Below are 16,537 nucleotides of genomic sequence, written 5' to 3' on the forward strand. Positions count from 1 at the left end.
TGACCACGGATAACAAATGAATGGATAAAGGATATATGAAATACGTACATACATATATATATATAGACACACACACACAAATATATATACATACACAGAATCAAATACTAATCAGCCATAAAAAAGAATACAATAATGCCATAATGCCATTTGCAGCAATATGGATAGACCTAGAGATTATCCTACTAAGTCAAGTCAGGCAGAAGAAAGACAAATATCATATGATGCCACTTATATGTGGAATCTCAAAAAATGATACACATGAACTTATTTATAAAACAGAAATAGACTCACGGACACAGAAGATGAATCCATGGTTACCAAAGGGGGAAGGAGGGGAGGGATAAATTTGGAATTGGGTATTAACATATATATACTACCATACATAAAATAAACAAGGACCTACTGTATAGCACAGGAAACTATATTCATTATCTTGTAATAACCCATAAAGAGAAGAATCTGAAAAAGAATACACACACACACACACATATATATACATAAAACATATATGTATAACTGAATCACCTGGCTGTACACCTGAGACACTGTAAATCAACTATACCTCAATAAAAAGAATTTTTAAAAAAAATAGTTGGGTGACCTACAGCCAGAGGGCTGCACGCAACCATGCTGGTGAGGATGTGGAGGACAATGAGGGTATGCCCTTCCATCTGCCCTTCCAACAGCTTTCAGGGCACATGAGATCCAGCCTCAGCGGTCATGGCAGGGATTCACCAGAAAAAGGGGGCCAAACCACAGTACAAAGATGTGGGCATGAGAGGTACCAAATGGACATTCTAGAAGACCCTCATGGCAGCAAACGCACAGTGAACCCTCTAGCTGCTTCCAGAAGAGCAGTGTTGGGGCCCTGGCATTCAGACTTTCCTTACTGCCCCACAATTTAAAAGCTCTTAAGCTAATATGCACCAACCAAGCAGGAAGGAAACCAAATAAAAACCTATTGATACAGCAAAGAGTAAAGCAGAACCTTTTTAGGCAAAAGCTCTGGTTAGTAAATGAACACCATCTACCTCTCAATGGCTATTTCAGATACTACCACCACTAGCTATGCAGAAATCTACCCGGGAAGACAGAGGATAATATCGGGAACAAGGATTTAACTTTTGATATTATCTTTAAAATCAAAAAGAGGAGTTCCCATTGTGGCTCAGCAGTAACGAACCTGACTAGTATCCATCAGGTTCAATCCCTGGCCTTGCTCAGTGGGTCAAAGATCTGGCGCTGCTGTGAGCTGTGGTGCAGGTCCCAGACATGGCTTGGATCTGGCATTGCTGTGGCTGTGGTGTAGGCTGGCAGCTGCAACTCCAATTTGACCCCTAGCCTGGGAACTTCCATAGGTTGCAGGTACAGCCCTAAAAAAAAAAAAGAAAAAAAGAAAGAAAAGGAGGAGGAAAGACAGACCAAGCCACAGTCCTCCACTAGAAGTATTAACAATATAAAACGTCTACCCAGTTATTACTAATCTTGTAGAAGTGTTGTAGATTGGAGCAAAAAAAAAAAAAAAAAAAAAAAAACTTCGAGAGCAAAGTATCATAGAACACTAAAAATTAAGTTAGTTCATATTGCTAGGGACTGGTGGCTTAGGTAATTGAATTGAAAGTGAGAATCATGGAAGAGATCTACATAATAATTAGCTGCTGAGTTTTCTCCTGTCGAATACTCCCAAATGGAGTATTTAGCATTCAGCAGACTTATTAATGAATAAGTGCACGACTGGAATTAACTAGCACCTCATTCTGGAAGGCTGCTCTTGGCAAAAAAGTAATATCCACAAGGCACAGCAAGTTGATTGCTGGTGTACACTGTGGGCTGGGCTGAACATTGCATTCTTTAGAATCATACATATTACATCAAATCTCAGAGCCACAGGTCCACAGCACCTAACTCTGAAGCTGGACAGCATGCAAAGGAAGGGTGAAGTTTCTAGACCTCAAGAGACAACTTTCCAAGCTTCACAGTTGGCCTGGACTTGAAACATACTTAGAGTGAAGATATACCCAGACAGCTTCCTGGTCCTGTGGATCAAGGACACACAGAGGGGAGGGAGCTGTGGTCCAAGCAGGTCTCTCTGCAGAGCCTGATTCATCTCATCCTCCTCAAGAAGGCACCCAGGTGCCAGTGTGGGCCAGCGCTCCCTCCTTTTATGCACGGTTACTGCTATGTTTCTTTAAATGCAGTCTGCTCCTTGAGGAAACTCCCTGGCAAGTGAAAACAGCAGCAAAGGTAAAAGAATGCTGAGAATTTGGCTGCTGCCTGCAGTATTAGGAAGAACAGCAATTACTCAACTCTCTCCTAGTGTCAGAGGCAGAAATAAGCATGTGAATTTAGGCAAGTATTGGCCTGTCTTTGCTCAAAGCTTCTCCTTTTGCAGTATCTGTCACCTACCTACCCCACAGTCCTAATAATTAATGAAGTAAATGAGAAAACAGAGAAAGAATGAAGGCAGCAAGCAAGCACACACACAAAAGAGCAATATAAATTCTACCTTGAATCCAGACTAGGCCACAGTTAATACTTCTTAAACATTGCCATTATTGCAAAGATTTCACTAACTTCCCAATAACTATGCTTTGCTACTCTGTTGCCTCACAATAAACATAACTATGGGAGAACTCTTGATCTTTTCCTCCAAGCCCTTCTGTCTATGGCATTTGGCAGAGTCATGTACTCACTCCCATTTTTTCCTTCCCTGGCTTTGCAAACACAAGGTAATATTTGACTGCTGCCCAGCACTTTTAGGTCATAAAAACATTGATCTTATGACCAGAAGGGCCTTAAGATATCATCTGGTTCAGTTTCCCTGTTCTTTTGCCAAATTATGGCAAAGTCGGGTCAGAGAGGTTGAGGAGGTTTTATTTCCGTTACTGAGGCTATTAAGGGATGAAGTGTGGAAGTGAGACTTTTTTTTCCCCCTCCTTAATCATACTATTCTCATGTACAAGAATTTTGTCAAGTTTACTTTTCTGAGCAGCCTTAAATCCTTCCTGCAATGAGCGAGGATCTACACAAATCCATTCATTCTTTTGACTAAAATATAGAAATTTATTTGGCCTTTCATTTTAATGTCACAGACAGCAGTAATAAATTTTCCTAGAATTTGTTTGAAACCTAAGAACTCAGTGGTTCTGAACAACACACAGCATACCCACACATTCTAAGCCATTTAAAAATCCTTCAAAGACTTTGGCTTTCAGAGATAAAACTGTCTAAAATCTATCCCTTTTTCCTCCCTCAGAATGTAAATGGCCATATCCTCAAAAAGGCAAAGCTCCCAACGACGGAAAGTGAGGCAAGATTTTTCAAGATCTGCATTTGACAAGATGATGGAATGTTCTGCCTCTGCAGAATTATAAACACACACTCCAAGGGGCCCAAGCCCACACATCCTGTAGGCATGATTCCTCATACCTTGTAGGTCTGAAGTAGTCCAACTAATTCTTAATATCAGAGTCAGTTCAGGCCACTCCTTCTCAAGACCGTTTTGCCTTAATTTGGCAAGTCTTTGGGAGTCTTTAAAAAAAAAAAAAAAAGGTATCACAAGTCTCCAATACTGAGATGCCTTTTGTCTTATCACAGCTGTGAACCGTTTTGCTTGTGGCCTTTGGATAAGATGCTAAATAAGTTACCTCTTGTAGACCAGGACTTTGCAGGCTCAGGTTTCATGGTGCCCTGCCAGAAATTCCTTTCTGTTTTGAATCTGAGATGTTTGTTTATGGTTTTTGTTTTGAAATGCTAAATAAGACGGGCACAGTCTCTAGTTACTGCCTATACTTCCTCCCCCCCCCCACTGCCATAGCCAGAGTGCCTGGTTGCTAAGGACTTAGTTAAAATTTCCAAAGAGGAGACTCTAAATTCTCCTCAGGAACTAGAGGTGTAAAATGACAACACCTTGAAATACCATGAACACTTAATTTTCTTTAAATGTTCACAAGACAAAGGTTTTTAGGATATTTCAAAATAAAGATATTCTTTTTGGATTTGAAAAACATATAATTGAACAAAATCCTGAAATTTGGAAATTTACCTCATCTTGCTGTGGCTTACATGTTTGAATATCAGCACTCTTGATCAAGAGACACTACAATGATAAGTACTAAACAGAGTTTCTGGGGGGAAAAAAAACGAAAAAAGAATTCAATTTCTACTATGTGATAATAAGGCTTCGTTGTCAAGAAGAACATTAAAAAAGAATTGTCAACTACTGATTCTAAGGACTGTATCATCTCTATGTTCTTTCCCCTACTTCCATAATAGCCAATATAAGGCATTTGCCTTATGAGAGCTGAGCCCATATTTACTAGATGAAAATGATATGCAGTACCAGGCATGAAGGAAAGGGAGTTCTGTGTTCCTGAGGTGGGACCACACCTACACTAGGAATCAAAGAGGTAAGAAGTCAGGTGTTTTAATTCTAGGCTTTCTTTTCTAGCTTTCCACTGCAGCACACAGAATCTCCGGAGAAACTACAGTGCAAATCCACAGTAAAGCTGCAGTATTAGTCCATGTGAAAGATGGATGGAACACAATGCAGATGTACTCTGGGCGGCACACCATCTCCTGTTCCCTCCCAAGCCCACCCTGGTCTCAGAGCTGGCAGGCCCACTGCTGCTTCCTTCTGGAACCCCAGTGATCCCAAGTTGCCTGGTGATGCTCAGGGGTCTCTGCTGTTTTCAGCCATGTCTGGAAACCCACAGAAGACTTTTACCAATAAAAGGAAATTTAATGCATTTTTCAGGAAACCAGATGCCATCCCTATTAAGATATGGCACCTTCTAGAAACTATTCATTTGATACAGCTCTCTAGAAACAAGGATTCAAACCACAAAATAGGGCAGATGTCCACATTCTCCTGAAACACTGAGACTGGGAATTACGGTCACACTGGATCCAACCAATGAAGTTTTGGTCCAGAGGCCCTGGACTCACGTATTCAGTCCCTCACAGTCTCTTTCTGATATACATCTTTGGAATCCCCTGTTGAAGAGATATAGTTAAGTGTGGTCAAGGCATGAGTAGGTCCACAAAGGAGATTTTTAAAAACTTAATATAAACAGAAAGCTAACAAAGAAAAAAATGAGAAAGGACAGAAAAAGAATGAAAATTAGAATATTAACTAGCTTTTAAAAAAATCTATGTGGTGGAGTTCCACACATAGATTTATGGAGCTGCAGGTTAAGGATCCAGCGTTGTCACTGCACTGGCATGGGTCACTGCTGCGGCGGGGGTTGGATCCCTGACCTAGGAACTTCCACCTACTGTGGGCGAGGCCAAAAAACAAATAAATAATCAAAATTAAAAAAAAAAATCAATTTGGCACCAGTAACTCTACTAACCATATACACATATTTTTGTGCATATGTACATGTATACACACATACATAACAAACATACATGTAATCATGTACACATTTAATAATTCCCTCCTCACTATAAATATTTGATTAAATCTATTACTATTGTATTTTTGCAGACAAGGAAAATGAAGCCCAAAACAATTAAACAAACTGGTTACTCACAGCTGAAAAACAACAGAGCTGAGATTTGAACATAGGTTTGTCTGGTCCCAATGCCGTATTTTCTCTTTCCTACAACATCCTGCACAAAGCAGTGGGAAGGAGGGAGGAAAAGAGACCCCCAGGCCAGGCTTGCTGCCACCCCTCTCACCAGTTCCACATCCTTCCTGGTATCAGAGTCGGAGTTAGGGCCCCTCTTAGCTGCTCCTGAGATGCCCAGCACTTCCTACCCCAGGGCTAACCAGCTTAAAGGAACTGTTCTGGGCTAGAATGAATTATCCCAGTTTTTACTTCTACCTTCAGACCATGGCCTCTGTGAAAGCAGGACCCACATCTTTCTTACTTTGAAAAATTATTAATTATTAGCCTAGCAAGTAGCATTACCAAACCCCATACTTACGCTACATGCTTTATGTGCACTAACTTTTTGCTCCTGCAAGTGTGGTCCTGGGACCAGCAGCATCATCGGCATCACCTGGGAGTCGACCAGAGGTACAGAATCTCAAGCTCCAACCTCACCTACCGCATGAGAATCTGCAGGTGATTTGTATGCACGTTAACATTTCAAAAGCACGGTTTTATCTCATTCAATCCTTGCAACAAACATAGGTGGCCCCTATTGCAATTAACAGCTAGGGAAACTGAGGCCTAGAGAAGGTGACTAAAGTACAGGACAAAGACCAGAGCCACAATAGCTGCTTAGTAAATACTCGTGGGAAGAAGGATGGCAGGGAAACAGGCAGGGCTGGAAAGAATAGAGGAAAGGCCTGGTTAAATGTCTCACCTCTGGTTTTGTCTGGTTTGCACCAAGGGCCAGGATAGGTGAGACTGGGGTCCTGACACAAGTGGGCTGCAGCAATACAAGCTGTTTCCTCAGCCCAAGCCAGGCTAAACCCTGTGCTGACCACCAGTGTGGACACTTCAGGAGTAGGAGCAAAATCTTCTTCCAGAATATTAATGTGAAGGAAAACATAACATTGCTGGTTTTAAGCGTGAGTTTAGATGCTCCCCCTTCCCCAAATGAAATTTAGCCTCCGGATAAATGGTTACATTGACAATTCCTACAACTTAAAGCAAAAAACTTCAGTTCTCCCTCTTTACTTTTACCAAGATAAACACGTTTTGTAGAAATTATGTAGAACCAAGTATAACAAATGGGTACCTAGAGGAAAGGTAACAAGCAGCTTTAAAGGTCTTTAAATAAGTTGTTTAACTCAATGCATTTATGGTGCTGGGGTAGGAAGGGAGGGGACTTAAACTCAGTAATAATTCACTCCCTTTTATGAGCCCAAGCTCCCTAACTACTACGATCAATTACTCAGGTGGATGAGGATTAAATAGAACAAGAGGAGGCACCCACATCAAGTTGTTTTACTTATACTGATTAGCAGCTTTGTTGTTAAGTGTTTACCACATGCTAGTCACTCTTCTAAGTGCTTCACGGGGATTCATTCTGAGTCCTTGTACCAACCCTACTATTAACCCCACTAAACAAAAGAGAAAACTGAAATGCACAGAAGCAGAGTGCAGATCTGACCCCAGAAACCAAGTTTCCAACCATTTCAACCACGGACACTTTTGGGTCCAGGTATGAGTACTTCACAAAGGGAATTAACTGGGGCTAGGGTAGGAAGGTAAAGAATTGAACCTTCTTCGGTTAGGAACTGCAGAAGAAAAAAAGATCTTGAATTTTTTTTCTCATGCAAGCCCCAAATGAACACTTACCAGCCTTTACCTTGAGGGCATTCCTTTTCTTTTTTTTTTTCTTTTTGGCCATGCATGTGGAAGTTCCCAGGCCAGGGATCAAACCTGAGTCATAGCAGTGACCCAAATCACAGCAGTGACAATGCCCGATCCTTAACCCACTACCCTACCAGGGAACTCCCCTTGAAGGCATTCTTTTATTCTTCATTCATTTTTTGGCTGCGGGGCATACAGGGATCAGATTCGAGCTGAAGTCTCGACCTAAGCCACACCTACGGCACTGCCCGATCCTTAACCCACTGTGGCAGTTCAGGGATGGAACCTGCCTCCCGATGCTCCCAAGACACCACCAATCCTGTTGTGCTACAGTGGGAACTCCTTGAGGGCATTCTTAAGCTTAAGCATTTTCAACCACTCCTCTGTCCCTAAGACTGCTGAGGTCTTGTCCAAACACAGAGGTGTTCCCTGATGTGATCAGGCAAACTGGCCAGGGCAAGTAGCAGAGAGTGGGTGAAATCGGGAGCTGCTGATAAAGGGACACCTCTCAGTGCACTGCCCACACTCACCCCTTGAGGAGAACAAGCTCAAACAAAGAGAAAATCACTTTCCAAAGGAAACTTGCCATTCTGAACCACAGCTGGTAGAGCATTAAGAATGCAGGCTCATTCTTAGATGTTGGGAAACACTCTGATATGCATCGCACAAACACTAAGGATGGGTAGGATCCCTTCCCCCCACCAAAAGGGAGCTCTTACCCAGACTTTTAAACCTAGCTGGAATTTGAATTCTCCTTAGCTCTGCCACCAGAGCCTGAAAAGATGATCTAAGATCCTATGATTCCTAGAACAAATTTTAACCACATTATCCCACTTGCTAACTAATCATACATAGACCTGAGAAATCACTTCTACTTGGCTTGAACTTACAGTATTGTGTAGACTTCTGAAGGTCTTGCTGCCTCATTCTTGATGTTGATTAAAAGACTGTTTGGAGTAGGGCACAGGTCTGGGAGGTCTCCAGGCCTCCCAGCTCCTCCTCTGCCCCAGCAGAAGGCCTTGTCCAGAGAAGATGATCAATAAATGAGTGATTGATTTTTATGCAGAGACAAGTCAGAGCTTTAAAAATTCAGCTTTGGAGAATTCAACCTCTGAGAAGGAAAGCTTTAGGCTTTCAGCTTGTTATTCATGCAGGCTTGGCTAGTCTGCTGTTTCTTCCTCAAGTAATTAACTGGGGTGTCTCCAAAACCCTGGTACTGCATGTGCCATGTGGAACATGGTGTTACAGGAGCCTGCTTCACCAAAAGCATTTCTCTTACACTCATTTCGCCATCTCCTATTCAAAGGCATTTACACGCTCAAGCAGCACTGCCGTCTCTCATGTCAGTGCCATAGCCTGAAAGATGTTAAACACACCCACATTTTTCAGGAATTTCACAATTAATGTCTGGAATGTGTTTTGGATTATTCTTCAAAGGATGACATAGTTGCCCTAAGATGAATTCAATATTTTTCTCTTCTCCCATTTGTCATTCTTTAGTCCTCCCACTCCATTATCTTTTTAGGCTCATCTCTTTTATCTATTTCCCCCAACCTCACAATTCCTGTTCCTTGCATCTTCAAATTGTTCCCTTGTTCATGCAGATCATCAAATTTTTGTTGTTGTTGTTTTATGTTTTTTTTTGTTGTTGTTGTTTTTAGGGCCACTCCTGCAGCATATGGAAGTTCCCAGGCTAGGGGTCCAATTGGAGCTACAGCTGCTGACCTACACCACAGCCACAGCAACTCGGGATCCGAGCCGTATCTGCTACCTACACCACAGCTCATAGCAACACCGGATCCTTAACCCACTGAGCGAGGCCAGGGATCAAACCCGCATCACCATGGATCCTGAAGGTGGGTTTGTTAACTGCTGAGCCATGAAAGGAACACCCAGATTATCACATTTTAATCAAGCCACAATCACAGAAATCTGCACCGTATCACTAATACCTCCTACCACTGGCTGTAAAGCCCAAAGTCTAAGGATTATTCAGATGGTTTTCTTCATAAGTTAGTAATAAATACTATTATTTATGGCAATAAATTAACCTGTATGCTCACCACCATACTGCCAACATATTACTTGTAGAATCTCTGGTCACTGCTGAATATGTGTTAATGGCAGCAAAATTTCTAGCCTTGCTATTTTCGCCCTTCTGGTGCTATACGATTTATCTGCCCTTTTCAAGTGTTTTATGTGACTGGACTCCTCAATGACAGTGAGGATTCTGTAAACTTGATAGTCAAAGTAAAGGTCATGAAGTCTCATCATTTGTATATATGCAGTGAATAGTCTCTCCATGTTTTGTCAATATTTACTTTGGGGAAGAACTAATTATTTCCTTGTTTACTTACTTTGGTTCCTCTTCCCATGCTATTTTAACGTGATTTTATAGGCCCTCTGCTTGCTTCTGTCTCTGGCATCTAAGAGCTCATTCCACCTAAAGCCTTTAGAGATGGAAAATGAAACACCTTCCTCGGAAAAAAAGAAGCCCTCACACAAATGAACCTATCTTCAAAACGGACTCAAGAGACATGGAGAACAGACGTGTGGTTGTCAAGGGGGAAGGGGTAGGAGTGGGATGGACTGGGAGTTTGGGCTTAGTAGACGCAAACTGTTACATTTAGGTTTTTTTTTTTGGGGGGGGGTGGCTTTTTTTTTTTTTTTTTTTATAAGGGCTGCACCTGAGGCATATGGAAGTTCCCAGGTCAGAAATCAAATCGGAGCTACAGCTCACAGCAATGGAGGATCCTGAACCCACTGAGCCAGGCCAGGGATCAAATCCGAATCCTCATGGACACCAGTCAGATTCGTTTCCACTGCACCACAATGGGGCAGTTTGAATTCCAGCAAACTATTACATTTAGAATGGATAGGCAATGAGGTCCTACTGTATAGCTTAGGGAGCCATATTCAAACTCCTGGGACAGACCATGATGGAAGATAATATATAAAAAAGAATATATATATATATGTGTATATATATAGCTGAGTCACTTTGCTGTACAGCAGAAATGAGCATAACATTGTCAACTATATTTTAATAAAAAAGATTTTTTTAAAGGATCCCTGGGATTTTTAATTTTTCTAACGCCAGTACAGGAGTATTAATCCATCTGCTTTTATTTAATTAGTAAAAATGGAAATGCATGGCTCTTAACTCCAAGTCCTGTCTTGCATCGAGCTAAGGGGCATCTGCGGCTGTGCACAACCAAACGGTCTGGCGCATTCCCTGGCCTCCTAGACCTGCTCTCTGGGGTCTCACCTCAGATCCTCTACAATCTTCCAAGGAATCATTCTCTCCACTGACCGTCCTCTGGTGATCAGAAGAGAAACAACAACCTTCTAAAGCCGACAGTTTCAGAAAACAACATTCTGTTCTTTGCTGTTAAGCATCTACCACATACCCTTGGTTCTACTTACTGCCCTATGAAAAGCGGGTGAGAGGAAAAGTTGAAACACCTGGGGGAAATCAAAGGCGGATTGGGTTTTGAAAGGGAGAATTTTCAGATGGCAGTGGTGAAAACACAGACGGTTCAGTTCTGTAAACATGAAGCATCGCCAGAGGGGAAAAAAATAAAAGCTGGTGCTTATCTGGCTCTAATTCAACAAAGTTCTCAGAGCAAAACACTCACTAGTGTCCACTAGGTTCCAAATCACTCTGTGCTCATGAACTGTCAAACTCAAGCCATAATGACTGAGTTTACCTAGAGGGGGCTGGTCATGCTCCCCACCCCCACCCCCCTCATCCCTTACTGTACTATTCCACAGAGGACAGAAAAGAGGTCCTCAGCCCTTGTCTCCAAATACAATCCTGTCTAATCAAAAAAGTCTTCCTAGAAAATCCCACTTGAGCAGGTTTTTCAAAACTCTGATTTCCCCAAGAGGTCTCCCATCCAGTCTCCTTCAGAAGTTCAGAATTCAAACTTATTTCTCTGACTTCTAGGTGGTTTACCTAGAGGCAGGCGGCCTAGTCAAAGAGCAGCCCCTTAGGAGGCTGCCACAGGCAACAGGAAGACTCATCATTGGACACAGGGAAGGGGACCTGTATCCTCCTGGAGGCCTGAAAGCACTCGGTAGACAGAGCAGAGAAAATTCAATCAACTAGCTCAATTTTAAATGCATGTAGGCAAAAATAATTTTTTAAGGAATTAAATCAGGATTCACTTAATAACAATCTAAATGATGCCGAAAATAATTCCAAGTGTGTCACATGATTCACTAAGATCCAACTTCTCACAGCATTTAACCTTTCAAAAAATATTTTTTCTTCAATGGTCTTTCTACAGAGAAGCCTGTTCATCCATGTATTAAATGCACATTCATTGAGAGCCTACTAGGAGCCAGTAGTGTGCCTTAAAAACCTAAGGCAGGGAGCCATAATTTGGAAGGGGTCCATTTCAGTCCTTGATTTATCTAACTCACTTTGTGAACTGCAGTTAAAAACATAATTTTCTCACAAAGCCAGTACGGGTGATACAAATAAAAATTACTGCAAGTTGGCAAACAGCAATATAATTTGTATTAAATTATGTCATTGAAGAGGTAGATTAGTCATGATAATATTTCTATACTACACAATACGTTTTCTCAGGGTAGTCAAATAAGAAGTTTTCATTAACAGATACAACCAGTAGGGGTCATTTTCCTGCAAAAATTGCAGCAAAAGAGATTTCAACATGAATAACATCGATTCCTGTTCCTCTTATGATAATCACATGTGAATATCTGAATAAAAATGGGAACTGAGGGAAATACTGGTCACTGAGAGATTTCTTGCCACATAACAAAAATGAGCGAAGTCAGTACTTTCTATGGAATTACTGCTATGGAATGACTCCTATAATTCTTAAAAAGAAGGAAGAAGGCTACTCACTTATCCTTTGTTTTCCATAAATCTTGTGGTAAAGTGAAATGCTTTAAGTTGTAGATACCCTACTGAAACATCTGTCTAAAACCAACCATTTTATCATTCCAGGTAACACTGCCCTTCTTACTCTGAGTTCCTGGATTTAGAATGCAACTTAACTGCTGCTTTTAGAGTTCTAAAAAACAAAATAAAATAAAAAGTGCGCCTGAGTACACAACTTTGGTAGTTGAAAACAGGCCGGATAGACTGGAAGTGTTGCTAAAGAACACTAAATGAGATATGGCAATAAATACTTGCAAGCATTTTCAAGGCTAATACCAAGCACATGGGGTGTTACCCAGAAGAAAGGAAGCTATGAGGGATCGCATCATTTCAGAGGAATGAAAGGCTCACCAACAAACTGCCAAAATAACTCCATATTATGACACCGGGATGATGTTGCCAAAACACTTGATTACCGTGAATGTTCCCTGAGCTCCACATTTCCTTCACCAGAAATCTATCACAAAGAAACAAAACAAGGGTTAGAGTCTTTAGAACCTTCCCAAATCCTTCTCAGAGCATAGCAGTTTCCACCACATTTAACCTTGTTTCAGGTTGCTTGTTCTTTTTAGATTTATGGGAGGCTGGCTTAAGTAAATTATACACTCCAAGTGGCAGGGTTCAAAGATGCATCTTTTGGTCCAACTCATTCAGAATTCCCAAAGCCAAACATAAAATTGTCTCAGAAGTTAATCTCCTGGCCATTCTTCTTTTTGAGACAAATGAAAACATGCTACAAAATGGGACTTTATACCAGGTGAGAGGTTTTTGTAACCTGAGGCAAACAAACTCCTCCTCTAACCCAGTGTCCTAAGGGTGCAGCAGAGCACTTCCCTGTGAGAGTTCCCTTCACTCATTACTGCCCACTAGCTTCCAAACCAGAAAGGCCTTCTCAATTTTCCAGAACTGTCCCAAGTTTAAAAACTGCAGGTACCAATGAATATGAAATATGTAAAGAAAACCACAGGATGAGACCCATTTACCCTTAAGACTGCCACTTCCTTTCTCAGTATCTCATCATAATAAATAAACACATACACAGAAGGATGCTTCCGAATAAATCCCTCTCTGGTCTCATGCATGCTGGCTCTAAGTATTAAGGAAGGGGCAGGGCAGAGGGCGCCTGTCCCTCCTCCTCTCAGTTCCTCCAGATGCAGCTCTCCGCTCAAACACCCGGATACCTCCAAACAGCATCAACGTCAACGTCAGCCCAAGGAGGGATCTCACTTTTAACTGATGCTCCTTGAGTCCTCCCAGTAACCAAATAAAAAGAACTCAGTGTTTCTCTTAAGACCCCTAAATCGGACCAGGCCCCCCGAGGCTGGTGGCCAGGGCTTAAGGTTTACACCCCCAACAGTGCTTCTCCCACGGAGGAAGGCTCCACGAATCTAATCACTCTCCCTCCATCAGACACCGCGGTGCACAATACTTAGTGGAAAAACCAGCAGAACAATCCTCGCCATTAAACACACAAATAGAAGGAACTGGCAACACGATTAGAAACACGTGGATATCTGATCTTAAAAAGCAGCCTCTAATAGAAACAACTTTTCACCCCTAGGTCCAAGCCCCCCGCTCTCCGCCCCTTCATTCAGGAGAGAAAGCCTCTGACCATTTTCAATAGGCAAATAAATGAGTAACCACCGTATGTAACTTCCCTTGGGCTGACATATTCCGGAGCTGAAATTGATTTATATGCGCAGGAGGAGGAAGGGGGTGACGGAAAAGAGCAAGGAAAAAATAATAAAAGAGTCACACAGGGAGTGTGAGCTGGAGACACGTCTCCGCCAGCAGAAAATGGACTTTTGCGGACACGGTGAAGCACTTGGTTCCACACTGCGCTAGTGCGGGGAGGGCGGCAGGGGCTGGACTCCCCGAGGGGCTCGCGACAGCCTCTGCAGTGCCCCCTGCCCGTGGCGCCCCCACGTCGGGGAGCACAGCCGGGACACCCCACCCAGCCGCAGCCCGATAGGCCACACGTGTGAGCTTCTGTACGCGGCCGGGGGCGACTCCCCTCTCTCTAGCCTCCACCCACGAAATCCAACCTCAACCGCGGCCTGCCAGGCATCAGGGGGAACAGCGAGCGGGAACCCAGGGACGCGGGGCTCTCTGCCGGGGGCGGGGGCATCCCTCCTCCCGCGGAGCCCTCTCTCCTCGGGAAAGTCTCAGCCAAACTTTGTTCCGCGCAGCCAGCGCAGAGGGGGCGGCGCGGGCCAGGTGGGAGGGGGCCCGCGGCGGGCGGCCGTACCTTCGCAGACGCCCACTTCGTACTCGGTGATGGAGTCGCCATTGAGCGGGGGGCGGATGACACAGCGCAGCCCCCGGTCGCAGGCTCCGTGGAGCCCGTAGGCGCCGCCGCAGCTCTCGTTCCTCTGGCGGGCGCACATGTAGCAGCAGCCGCAGACGCCCTGCACGATGCTCCCGGGGCAGCTCCTGGGCTCTTCGCACTTGGACTCGTCGCAGGGCAGGCAGACCAGCGCCCGGGTGCCAGAGCGCGCCAGCAGCAGCAAGAGCCCCAGCAGCGAGCCGGCCAGCCCCCTGCCCCCCGCCACCAAGTACATCCTCCTGCGCCGCCGCCTCCTCCTCGCAGTCGGGCCGGGAGCGGGGCGGGCGCCCTCCCCTGTGCGGGGCACACGCGCCGCCGCCGCCGCACCCGCAGCCCGCGGTCCTCGCCGCCCCCCTCGGGGCCCCCGGGGCGCGCCTCCCCTGGCGGGGCGAGGCCCCCGCCCCCTCTGCGGGCCGCGCCGACCCCGAGCCCACTAGCGTTGGCGCCAGCGGGGGCCTCCCCTCTTCCTCCTCCTCCCGGGAGGGAGGGGGAAAAAAGAAAAAAAGTTTCCTCCCGGCAGCTCCGGTTCAACCCAAACTTCTGGCGGCGGCGGCAGCGGCTGCGCCCGGCTCCAGCTCCGGCTGGCGGCGCCTCCTCCCTCTCCTCCTCCGCGTCGGCCGGCCCCGCGGCAGTGGCGGTTGCGGTGGCGGCGCAGCCTCCGGGCCGGTCCCCGCCTCCCGAGCAGCCGAGTGGGCGCGGTGGCGCAGCAGAAGGTCCGCGGCGTCCGCTCCGCGCGCCTGGTTCGCCTCACTCCTGCGCCGCTCCTCCGGGCGCTTGTTTATGGCTCGAGCCTCTGCCGCTCCGGCTGCGCCCTCCCCCATCCTACCTCATCCCCCAGCCCGCGCCGCGCGCCGCTCATTGGCTGCCCCCCCACCCCTCCCGGCCCGGCCGGCTCCCTCCCCCTCCTCCGCCCTCCCTACCCGGCGGCCGGGCCCTTCCTCCCTCGCACGCCTCCCCCCACCCCCCCCCACGCTCCTCCTGTGCCTCCGGAGCCCGGCGCACCGAGCCGGCCCTGCAGCGGGGTCTTCGCGCGCCTCGCCCGTTCTGGCGTCGCCCGCTCGCTGCGGCTCGGGGAGCGAGGCGCATCCGGCGAGCTACCAGAGTCGCGGCGTCCCGAGCGCCCGCCGGCCCCAGGTCCACCGTGGCTGGCCTGGGAGTCCTGAGGGCGAGACGGCTGCACCTCCGGTGCCGGCTTTGAGTTCCGAGAATGGCTGGGGACCCCGGAGCTCGGGGCGGGGTGGGGGAGAATTGCTGCAGCCCTTGGCTGGAGTACCCGCCGGATCGAACCCCGGGAAAGGGAAGCAAATGCATGGAACCTCCGCAAAACTGGACGAGAATCCATCTTCCACTGGAGCTGGGAATAGACTTTGTAAAAGATCTTATGTAATGGAGTCTCGGGAAGCTCGAGACGCCTCCAGCGAAGCTGCTGGTGAATTAATTAAGTGCTTTAAATCGTCTAGGTAAATATTCCGGGGCGGGGGGACGACTGTTGGGGGCCTCCGTAGCTTGAGTTGCATTTTAACTGCCTACATCTTGTCTGTTTCGTCGCTCTGCCGTCTGTGCCGAGGTACTACATTATCGGAGGGGGCGAGTGGAAAGTGGAGGTGAATTTTTCTCCCTTGAGTAAGGCTGAACACTGGATTACGACAAGTCTTGACATGATTGGACCTGCGTATTTTATGCATCATTAATGTCATCTCACATTGCCCCTTTCCCAAGCTCGTGGACAGATGTGGTGGGTTTTCAATTTTTCATTTATTGTGAACCTACTAATAAAGAAGATCTGGGGTAAATATTCTTTGTGTTAAACCAGGTAAAGAAACAGCTGAAGTCATGCATCCTTGTTTCTTTTATGTAGCTGTCAGAAAAGGTTCTCAAAATGATTGGCTCTGTAATGACCCACCATTACAGGATGTGTTACATGGTCAATAAAATTAGTGAATTAATAAAAAGTGATTTGGGTCAGTGTGAAAAATAAAACCAGATCTTGTGGCAGGTGTGATATGGGAATGGCCAGCT

General features: G+C 45.6%; 1 protein-coding gene across 5 annotated transcripts in view; it reads right to left on the reverse strand.

The window, feature by feature from the left end:
* The window catches only part of CRIM1 (cysteine rich transmembrane BMP regulator 1), a 204,024-nt gene extending 188,670 nt beyond the window's left edge, over positions 1-15,354 (reverse strand). For 2 of the 5 annotated variants that reach the window (XM_021087637.2, XM_021087640.2), the window contains exon 1: positions 14,441-14,986. In XM_021087637.2, coding sequence (XP_020943296.2) covers positions 14,441-14,753 — 313 coding nt within the window. In that variant the 5' untranslated portion in view covers positions 14,754-14,986. Of the gene's footprint in view, positions 1-12,543; positions 12,650-13,230; positions 13,605-14,440; positions 14,987-15,100 lie in introns of those variants that run through there. The other 3 variants (XM_085019582.1, XM_085019583.1, XM_085019584.1) reach the window with 3 other exon arrangements.
* Between the last annotated feature and the right edge of the window lie 1,183 nt (positions 15,355-16,537).

This window comes from Sus scrofa, chromosome 3 (assembly GCF_054392235.1).
Source record: "Sus scrofa isolate SSC_HxYL_T2T_F1_AM1 chromosome 3, Sscrofa_HxYL_maternal_Yorkshire_Landrace_v2.0, whole genome shotgun sequence".
In the NCBI taxonomy this organism is placed as follows: Eukaryota; Metazoa; Chordata; class Mammalia; order Artiodactyla; family Suidae; genus Sus; species Sus scrofa.